Source organism: Hemiscyllium ocellatum, chromosome 1 (genome assembly GCF_020745735.1).
Source record: "Hemiscyllium ocellatum isolate sHemOce1 chromosome 1, sHemOce1.pat.X.cur, whole genome shotgun sequence".
Classification (NCBI taxonomy): Eukaryota; Metazoa; Chordata; class Chondrichthyes; order Orectolobiformes; family Hemiscylliidae; genus Hemiscyllium; species Hemiscyllium ocellatum.
This window is the reverse complement of record NC_083401.1, coordinates 47,328,895-47,340,391: the sequence shown is the minus strand read 5'-3', so window position 1 is coordinate 47,340,391 and position 11,497 is coordinate 47,328,895. Positions and strand designations below refer to the sequence as shown.

Genomic DNA, 11,497 nt, shown 5'->3' with positions numbered 1-11,497 from the left:
CAGCTGCTTAGACTCAGTGCTCTGAAATTTTCCCCTGAAACTTTTCTGCCTCTCACCTTCCTTAAGACACTGCTTAAAGTCCAGCTCTTTAGTCTTGATGTGGCCATCTGAACTAACATCTGCTCAAACAGCTCGCTGTCATCCTCTGTTCTCTAACGTGCCTATGAAGTGCCGTGATTTGTTTTATTACTTTAAAGGCACAGTGTGAATAATTTTTGTTGTTTGCCTTTATGTAATTTTGAGGACATTTATTTTAGCAGCAGCTTGCCAACATTCAGAAAAAAATGTAGTATTTGGAAACCACAAAGTAAGAAAGAACATAACATTTAAAATAAAAAGAATCTTCTTGTCCTGATTGGACATAAGTAGTCTGCACTCGAAAGTTTACATCTATCAGCTTATCCTTAGAACTCGAACATGTGATGGTCTGAAGTTGTCTATTTTTCTTTCAAGAATGTTTTTTCTGTCTTTTGCTGCTATCCTTCTCCCTTCTATTCTCTTTTCTTGAAGGTATCAAACTTTACTGGTTCTGCTTCCACGACATTAGTTACCCTTATTCTAGATGTCATTCTGTACAAGATGATCTGGAGAATTCATATCAGCATGATATTTACATAGTGGCATTTTGGCCAAGACTAATTGTGCACCTGATTCAGCGGAGGCCTACAGATAATGACCAAATGGGAAATTTAGCCGATTACTACTTTTTTCATCCAGGGACATAACAATCAACCAATGTTACTGGACTCAAATTGTTAACTCTGTTTCTCTCAGACCAGATGCTGTGGACCTGTTGAGTTTCTCCATCACTTGGTTTTAACTCAGATATTTTTAACACTTTACATGCTTAAAGGAATGGGTACAATTGGTTCTAATCACTGGAGCGTTTAGTTGTCTGGGTGCGATATGATGGAAAAAGGCATTTTGCATTGTTCTATCATTTTATGAATTTAGAATAATATGACATCCATTCCCATTGTCTACATAATAGACAAATACATAAAACAAGTATCATCTAAACAAAATACGGCCTTGATAGCCTGTTGGTAGTTCCATAAGGTATTGAATTACAAGAACTTTGTAATAGATGGTGAATAATCCTATGGTAAATAAAAGGTTTTTTGGTGTATGCATGTATTTGGAAACTCAGTATGAGTTTGGAAAGAAACATGGTTATTAAATAAGTTGCTTAACTCAAAATAAATATGATTTCAACCCAAAAATAATAGATTCAAAACAAGCAAGTAAATTTTACTGACCACCTGAACCTGAATGATAAATATCACCTCATTTAAATGCAGGCTTTTTCCATATTTAATTTGTTAACTTGTGAATGCATCGGGGGGAGAATATGTTGATAAAGATCCAAAAGTGTGTACAGGGTCTTTAATTTTATAAATGGAGGCATAAAGTATAAAGAAATGCTAATAATATTCAAAATATTGAATTAAAAAAATTCAAATGATCATTGAGCTAGTAAATTAATTATAAGTTAAAGACAGTCACCAAAAAAATGGAAGATTGATAGAATATTTTTATTTGTAAAACATCATTCGGACATCGGCTATTATAAGCAACTGGGAGCAGGAGTCATTGTAAATTAAAAAAAACATTTTTGGAAAAGGAAAAAATGCCACTGATATGGCAAAAGGCAGACAAGAAAGACAACCTTACCCTTGTTCTGTAAAATGGTGTGATTTTGGATCTGTTCATCAAAGATGCTTGTAAATTAATTTTGTACGTGAGCAGAACACTGAACTCAAAATGCACAATATGACAAAACCTTCTCAATACACATTTAAAGCCACGAAGCATAAATATTAAATCAGTATGAAAAAGAACCATCTGTCAGAGGAAACTTAAGAGGGGGTAGTTCCTTTGAAGAAATACTGAACATTTTGCCTGGAATTAATAAAGGTAATTTTCTCCTTCATTAAAAAATTTAAGTTAGCCTTTGCCCTTGAATGAATTTCTGACAAATAAAAGGCTTTTATTAGCACAGAAGAATTATGCATCCACCCACTGTATTCAGTCATTTAATGATCCTTTCAGTCATAAATTGCTGTTAAGTGAATAGACAAGTGACAGTTTTGCCCAAACCATACTGTTTATGACATCTAGTTCAAATTACAGGCATCGTCAATATCACATGACCTCTGCAGAGGACAAGGTTTTGCATTTTTTATCATTACTGCTTGAGCAGGTTTCAAGATAATTTTTCCTACGTTTAACAAAATATATATAGGAACCAGATTTGAAAGTATTTTAGATACTTTATTACCAAATGTAGCATTTGGAAGCATCCTCCTCAGCATTATATATTTGAAGCAGGTCAGATTTAAGAAGAAAAGTCATATAATATACTAGGGCACCATAGCATGAACTCCTTCCAAACAGCTATAGTTGCTGATTGCTTCTATTCAGATATTCATTAATGAGGATTTTGCTGTGTCTGTGCAGATAATTCAATAATATACAAAGATTTAACTTGGGGGAAAAATGCTGTTGATATACTTGCCCTAATAGTATTTTAAAAGTATTTAAGGGTCACTCACTCTGCTGCTAGTTAACAGTATGAAAGATTTGTTTTGAACTGGTGAAAAAGGCCAAATTTTTCAAGAAGTTGTAATTCTATGATTTCCTCATACAACATGCATTGCACAAACGATCCTTGCAACACCTTTCCAAAGCATCCAATAGGATTTCCAACAATAAGTATTTTATGTATCAGTGACATGCAAATTTGTGCAAACCTATAAATTCAATAAGCCATACTCTATCCTCTACACCAGAACCTCATATGCATTAGCTAGTTATGTATAACAGGGATTGAATGCAGCTGTAAAGTTACACTGTACTGGATTTAATTTACTGTGAGAAAGCAAGCTAAAGTGGTCCCAGTTTTTAGTTTTTCAAAGCTACTGTAAACATTTTCTGTTTGTAACTAATGATGAAAATGATTATAATGATCTTTGTAGAACTGAAGAGGATTCAACTGTCCTTTGAATAGAACATCTGTTGTGGGTTTTAAGTTTCCTACGATACACACACCAAATGACTGGGAATTGCCTCAAATTCTATGGCAGAGGCAATTTGCTACTGTATTCTGTACCTTATGCTAGTCGCTCATGTTACCCCTTAAAAAAAACTTGAGAACTTCCACTGCCAGCAGGATGACGATAACTTGTAATCTGGATGGAAAACTCATGAAGATGTTGCCAGGGATTGGCAGTGTTGAGACAAAAAATTAAGAACTTCAACGTCAATGAACTAAGCTCCTTAACTGAGGTGCTAGATCAATTGAAAATGGAGAAACTTGACAGAGAAAAAGACATGGGGATCAGGTCAAATTGTCTAATCCACCAGTTGCTGGAAGTGAAATAAAATTCCATCTTGGTTGCCCAATGTCTGTCACAAATCCTCCAATAATGTATATTGGGTATAGGATTGTTAAATGCAGACTAATGCTTCCTGGCTTTTCTCCAACTCCAGAAAAGTAAATGATATTGCAACTTTAAGTCCTTTCCCACTACCCAAGTAACTTTTATTGGACCTTTTTGAGTGCTAGTTAGGGCAATATCATGGTGTCACCCATCATCACTAGAGACTGAGCTGAGAGTTTATCAACTCATTTTATGTTGGGCCTCTTTATTCTATTAGCCCTGTATTATTTCAAGTCTAAATCCTTGAAATGAAAGCCACTGCACCATTTTGATGACTCTTAGGAATTGTCCTCTCATTGCTTGTTGGTGTCAAAACTTGACTTTCGTCCTTCCTATCTTGCACTGTTTTCCTAGAATAGCTGCAGGAGCGCTCAGATTTTGGTGCACAGCATAAGATATGCATCATGCAAGCAATTGCATTTTTGAGACTTTTATAATAGCAAGAGAGAAGAAATGTTTGAAACCACAACAAACAGAGTTGAAACTAACAATGGTGGGTATAAACAATAAGTAATTGGACACAACTGTTGGGCAGCTATTTCGTCTCTTTTCAAAAACCCACAGAAAGTTGACATTGCAAATTATGATAAACTTTATGAAAAAAATCTACACAATACTATCTTAATGTAAACATTAACCAGCTTTGCCAACAGCACACACATTTTTATTTCTTTAGTACATTTCATGTGATCCAGGTGGTGGCTTCAAACCATAAATCGGTGCTCCTTGCCATCATGCGCCATAAGGATGACATTACGGTTGGAGGTCCAGATCAGACGGGCTAGTTTCAGTGCATTCTGAGAACCAGGAGAAGCAGGATGAACAGGGGGCACTTGGTAAGTTTTCATGCATCGGAGCTGGGGTGCAGAATTCAGCATACCAATACTCCCCAGTAGTGACGTATTCATCTACAAAGGTAGAAGAGGATTGAGTATAAAAATAATGCAAGAAAACTGCACAGAATACTGAGTAGAGGAAGACAAAGTAATTCATTTCTAGGGCAAATTTCCATGATGGCTCGGACTTTGGTTCTAATTATGACCAGTAATTCTTCATAATTTTTTTTATTCATTCACAGGATGAGGGATCACCGGCTAGACTAGCACTTGTGCCTATCACAAATTGCTCAGAGGGCAGTTCAGTCAAACACTTGGCTCTGAAGTCACATGTAGGCCAGACCAGGTAAACATGACAGTTTTCTTCCCTCAAGGACAAAAATTAACCAGACTGGCTTTTCTGACAACTGACATTGATACATGGTCATCATAAGACTCTGAATTCCAGATTTTTATTGAATTCAGTTTCCACAATCTACCAAAGTAGAGTTTGAACATTAGCTGGGTCTCTCAATTAACAGTCTAGTGAATCCAGTCCATGGGGCTGTCACCTCCCCTTGTGTACTCACAGCTGTTGTGTGTGTACGGATCATACAGACAAGGCAAGCACCTGGCAACAGCTCTTACCAGCAGATGACCTCCAGGATCCAGTAGAAAAATGGTAACATCACCATATGCAGGTCCCCCTTCAAGAATACACACTATCTTGACTTGTATGATGACACTATAGCTTTAAGAGGTGCATTTTGTCCTTTTTTTAATCAAGAGGTTGAGACAGAGGTACCAAGTAGTAAACAGCTTGTGAAGACTTGGGTTCTTTTTTTAAGAGTTGGGACAATTGAAGCAGCATGAATGTGCGGAGTCAGGCTCTCACAGAACCAGGGTTTTAGGTTAGCTTTCAGTAGTTGTTGGGGGTTTGAAGTTCGTTGCTACAGTTGAAAGCTTGAGTTCTCTCCCTGGCAGAAATTTCTCTTTATGTTCTTTCCTCTTAAACTGGAGATTGCATTGCATGTGGGATAATCTATTTTACTGAATTTGCCTTTGTCAAGGCTGTGTTTGTGGGATGTTACTATATTGGAACAATTGCTGTTTAATACTGAAATAATAGAGTTAAATTTACTTCAATTTTTCTTTCTTTTGTTTGTACTTTAATTACTGGCTACTCAATGTTCCAGGTTTTCATTGATTTAGCTGAGAGAGGGAGGAAGGTAAAGGATGTGGAGGAATTGCATTATTAATCAGACACAATGTTACATCTGCACTCATTGAGGACATAGTGGAGGGCTCATCCACTCAGGCAATATGGGTAGACCTCAAAAATAAGATGAATGCAAGGACTCTGATAGGATTACACCATAGGCCCCCCCAAACAGCCACTGAAAGATTGAGGAACAAATATGTAGACAGATTATGGAAAGATGAAGAAAGGAGGTTTGTCTGTGTGGGTGACTTTAACTTCGTGAATATTGACTGGGCTTCCCTTACAGCAAGAGGCTTAGATGGAGTAGAATTTGTTAGGTTCGTCCAAGAGGGTTTCTTGAAAGGAGGGGCCATATTGACCTTGCCCTGGCTAATGAGCCTGGCCAGGTGACTGAACCTTTCAGTGACAGAGCATTTTGGAAACGGTGATCACAACTCCTTAAGTTTTAAGATAGCTAAGAATAAGGATAAGTCAGGGCAATGCTAAATTGGAGGAGGGCAAATTACATCAGTATTAGGCAGGAACTAGGGAGTGTTAATTGGGAGGAGCTGTTATCAGGCAAGTCCACATTTGACATGTGGGAATTGTTTAAAGACCTGCTGATGAGGACCGTCATGTTCCAGTAATGAGGAAGGACAAGGATGGCAAGGTAAGGGACCCTTGGATAATGAGAGAGGTTGCGAATTTAGTCAAAAGGAAAAATGAAGCGTGTTTAGGAAGCTAAAATGGGACAGGGTCCATCAGGATTATAAAGAAAGCGGAAAAGAACTCAAGCAGGGAATTAGGAGAGCAAGAAGGGGCCATGAAATGACCTTGACAAGTAGAGTTAAAGAGAATCTCAAGGCATTTTACAGATACATTAAAAACAAGAGGATAACTAGGGAGAAGGTATGACTACTCAAGGATAAAGGAGACAACTTGTGTTTGGAGGAAGAGGATGTAGTGAGATCCCAAATGAGTACTTTGCATCAATATCCAGCTAGGAGAAGGATACGAGGGATTCTGAAACCCATGTGGAGCATGCTAATATGCTGAGGCACATTGAGATCAAGAAAGAAGTGGTGTTGGGTCTCTTCAAGTGCATTAAGATGGATAAGTCCACAGGGCCCAAAGGTATCCACCCCAGTTTACTGACAGAAGCAAGAAAGGAGATTGCTGGGGCCTTGACCAAGATCTTTGTATCCACTGAGGAATGGTCACCAGATCCAAAATGTTAATTTTGATTTATTTTCATAGATGCTGTCAGATCTGCTGAGCTTTTCCAGCAACTTCTGTTTTTATTTCTTTTTTTTTACAACATCTACAGTTCTTTTGGTTTTTCTTTGTATCCTTGCTAGCCACTGGACAGGTCCCGGAAGACCGGCGAGTAGCTAAAGTCACTCCTCTGTTCAAGGAGGGAAATGGGGATAATCCAGGAAACCAAAGATTGGTGAGTTTCACATCGTAGTTGGGAAGCTATTGGAGAGAATTATTAGGGATAGGATCTAAGCACATTGGGAAAAGCATGGCCTAAGTAGGGACAGTCAGCACGGCTTTGTGCAGGGGCAGGTCATGATTTACTAACTTGATTGAATTTTTCGAGGAGGTGACAAAGATGATCAATGAGGGTAGAGCAGTACATGCCGTTCACATGGATTTCAGTAAGACTTTCAACAAAGTCCCTCATGGTAGGCCATCCAGAGCATGGGATCCACAGTGACTTGGCTGCATGGATTCAGAATTCAAAACAGAAGGGTAGTGGTGGAAGGGTACTTTTTAGACTGGAGGTCCATGACTAGTGGTGTTTTGCAGGGATCCATACTGAAACCTCTGCTGTTTGTGATATATATATATAAAGGACTTAGATGAAAAAGTAGATTGGTGGAGTTGTGGATAGTGTTGAAGGTTGTCAAAGGATACAACGGAATATAGATCAATTGCAGATACGGGGGGAGAAACAGTAGATGGAGTTTAATCCAGTCAAGTATGAGATGCTGTACTTTGAGAGATCAAATGTTAAGGAAAAGCGTTCAGTTAATTGCAGGACTCTGAACAGCATTGATCAAGTCCAAAGTGACCACACAAATAGATAGGGTGGAAATGAAGGCATATGGCAAACTTGCAATATGTATTGGTCGGGGAATAGAGTTAGAATGTCATGTTGTGGCTTTATAAGTTGGTTAGGCCACACTTAGACTATGGTGTTCAATTCTGGTTGCCACATTACAGGCAGGATGTGGAGGTATTGGAGAGGGTGGAGAAGAGATTTACCTGGATTAGAGAGTGTAAAGTATAAGGAAAGGCTAGAAAAACTCAGGTTGTTTTCTCTTGAGCGGCAGAGGTTGGGGGAAGACTTGTTAGAAGTTTATAAAATTATGAGATCCATAGATAAAGTTGACGGTCAGAATCTTTTTCTCCAGATTTGAAGTGTTTAATACTAGGGGGCATGCATTTAAGGTGAGGGGGTAAAGTTCAAAGGAGTTGTGAAGGGCAAGTTTTTTTTCACACAGAATCTGGAAAGCACTGCCAGGGGAACTGGAGGCAGATACGACAGGGGCACTTAAGGAACTTTTAGATAAGCACATGGATATGCAAGGAATAGCAGGATATGGACCAAGGGCAGGCAGAAGGGATTAGTTTAATTCTTGTGTTGTACTGTTCTTTGTTCTAATAAAGTGTGTTTTGCTTAAAGCCGAGTAGTGTAACCTATCAAATTATTTCTGGAACACAGCACCTTATGCTTGCCTTTAAATAAGAGTTAGGATCTAGGCGATCTTCTTAATATATTTGCAAGGAGGTTGATCTGGAACATAACAGATATGTCTCCTACACTTCTGGAGACCTTTCCATTATGCAATATCATGGCTAGAAGGACTGTATAAGAGTTAGTCAATTTTGGTTTTACTAGATACAAACTACCCACCGAAATACAATTAGATCAAAATTACATCAAAATTATTGAAGGAAGTTAGGGATAGCCGAGGAATAAAACAATTTAAAACAAATGTGTACCATCCAGACATGTAAGGGGCATCAAACATTAAAAACCACGTTGAGGGGTTCTAGTCATGACTAGCCACAGGACTGGAACAAAGGAATTCTATTTGTACTTTTTGCCATTAGGGTTGCACCTAATGAATCAACTAAATTCAGTCCGTTTGAATTAATCTTCGGACATGAGGTAAGAGGACCACTGAAATTAATTAAGGAAAAATTGATAAGCCAGAGTTCAGTGACCACATATTTGCACTATGTGTCAAGTTTTAGGGAAAGATTAAATAGGGTGGGTGGGTTAGCTAGCCAGCATTTTAATGTAGCACAGCATATAATGAAACAGGGAGCAGACAAAGAATAAAAAAATTCATAATTTTACTAGAGAAGATAAAGTGTTAGTATTAGTACCAGAGTTGGGTCACAGAGCTGTACAGCATAGAAACAGAGCTTTCGGTCCAAATCGTCCATGCCAGAGATCCCAAATTAGTCCAGTCCCAGTTACCAACATTTGGCCCATATCCCTCTAAACATTTCCTATTCATAAACCTATCCAGATGTCTTTTAAATGTCATAATTGTACCAACATCTGCCAGTTCTTCCAGCAGCTCATTCCATACACACATCGACCCTCTGCATGGAAACGTTGCCCCTTATGTCCCTTTTAAACCTTTCTCCTCTTACCTCAAACCTAGGCCCTCTAGTTTCAGACTCCGTTCCCTGGGGACAAGACCCTTGGCTATTCACCCTATGTCCCTCATGATTTTATAAACTTCTATAAAGTCACCCCTCAGCCTCCGTTGCTCCAGGAAAAAAAGCTCCAGCCTATTCAGTCTCTCCTATAGCTAAAACCCTCCAACCCTAGTTTTAGTGAGCCTTATCAAATTGAAAGGAAATTGAATGAGGTAAAGTATTTGATAAGAATGTTAGATAGAAGGAAAAATCAGTGTCATGTGAATATGCTCAAATGGAAAGAAAGTGAAAGGAGAATGTGGTACTTGTTACAACTCAGAATGAAGAACCAAATTCAGACAAATTTGTATTTGGTATTCCTCCAATTAAATTGGATAATGAGGATGTTCTCAAAAATTGGAATAAATTACTAAATTACTTTCCAGAGGAAAATCTAAATGACCAGAAAGAATTATTACAATCACACGGAAAGAGATGTGAAATAAGCTGGGAAGGACTAACATGATTATGCATGATGTAGATACTGGAAATGCTGTTTCAATTAAGCAACATCCTTATAGACTTAATCCTCTAAGATTGGCACAGATTCAAAAACAGATTGAAAGCATGCTCATAGACAATATAATCAAAGTGAGTTGTAGCGAGTAGAGTTCACCCATATGTTGCCAAAATCAGATGGCAGCTGAAAATGTGTTGCTGGAAAAGCGCAGCAGGTCAGGCAGCATCCAAGGAGCAGGAGAATCAATGTTTCGGGCATGAGCCCTTCTTCAGGAATCCCCAAAAAGTCGATTCTCCTGCTCCTTGGATGTTTCCTGACCTGCTGCGCTTTTCCAGCAACACATTTTCAGCTCTGATCTCTAGCATCTGCAGTCCTCACTTTCTCCTCGAAAATCAGATGCTACCCAGCATCGATGTATTAATTACCACAAAGTCAATGCAGTTACAAAATCTGATTCACATCCTATTCCACATTTGGAAGGCTGCATTGAGAAGGTGGGACAAGCAACTTATATTTTGAAGCTGGACTTACTCAAAGTATAGTGTCTGAGACGATTGCATATACTATCCGTAACCCTAAGTATTTTTGGAACAATCTAAAAGTAAAAATACCAGAATATTTAGATGGGGTTTATTGTTACACATTGCAGGACAAGACAACATAATTGCTGACACGATACCATGACTTTGAAGAAGATGAAGATGTTCAGTGGTGGAAGAAACAGATTGAAATGGATGCTGTACTGAAGGTGTGCCTGCATAGAGTTGGTGTGATGTATCTGCACTGTACTGTACTAATAGCAGAAGATTGAAGGATTAAAAAAATTTATCTATTTAATATCTATCTATTAAAAAAATCTATTTGACGATTTTTTTTCAAAAAAAAGGGAAAAGATGTGACAATGCTATGGCTTTAAGAGGTATATTTTATCCTGGTGTATTTGCAGATTAACACCATTAACAACATTTTCAGAATCATTTTAATTCATGCTGAGTAAATATCCTTGGAAGGTGACGAATGCTACTCATCTTTTGACATTATTAATATACAGAGTGGAATCTGTCGTCACATTTAAATGTACATGGTGTACTTTGCCTGAGTACAGTAAAACTGCAATTCATAAATAACTAAAAATTAATATAGACAATAATTTATGATGGTCAGGAAACTGATTGGGGTCTGATTATCATGTCAAAAGAGAAATGATACTAACCACTAATCCTCTCAATTAAAATTGTGGCTTGTTATATTCTTTGTATATATTATAATTTAAAGAAAATGTATTTTATAGATTTTTTAAATGATTGCATTGTAAAGCCAAAAACATTTCTCAGTTTCCTATCTGTAGGAATTTAAAGTCAAAGGTGGATTTGTTAGTCTAGACAAGTAGTTGATGAACAGGGAATGTGTATGACGAGCAATCATCTGATAGATTAAGGAAAAACTGATAAAGGTGTAAATTCTAAGCTGAAATCTCAGTAATGAAGAACTGAAAGGTTTTGAAATGAACCTTAATTTTAAAATACAATTTTAATTAATCCAATGATTTATTAAAGAAGCTTTCTCCGAGATTTGAATGAATCAGAAATTAACTCTCACTGTATCTTCTAAATCTTGGAGAGGTTATCACTATTCAGCTGAGCGGGGGCATCAAAGCTGAGCTCAATTTATCAGCCAGAAGTACAATGGCCAATTGAAATTGCAAATTCAGCACAGAGTATGGATCTATCACAGAGTTTTTGTGGTCTGTATGGCTCATTGACATTATATAGTGAATTTACCCAGGGAAGCTATAGATCACAAGATAGGTTTGGATAAAGTAGTTCTTGATCTCATCCTACTAGAATACTAACTA

At 37.7% G+C, this 11,497-nt stretch overlaps 1 protein-coding gene across 3 annotated transcripts in view; it reads right to left on the bottom strand.

The window, feature by feature from the left end:
- Nucleotides 1-1,532: 1,532 nt before the first annotated feature.
- Nucleotides 1,533-11,497, bottom strand: part of LOC132833420 (WD repeat-containing protein 7) — a 673,682-nt gene continuing 663,717 nt past the window's right edge. For all 3 annotated transcript variants that reach the window (XM_060851797.1, XM_060851713.1, XM_060851878.1), the window contains one exon: nucleotides 1,533-4,351. In XM_060851797.1, the coding sequence (XP_060707780.1) occupies nucleotides 4,148-4,351 (204 nt within the window). In that variant the 3' untranslated portion in view covers nucleotides 1,533-4,147. The remainder of the gene's footprint in view (nucleotides 4,352-11,497) is intronic.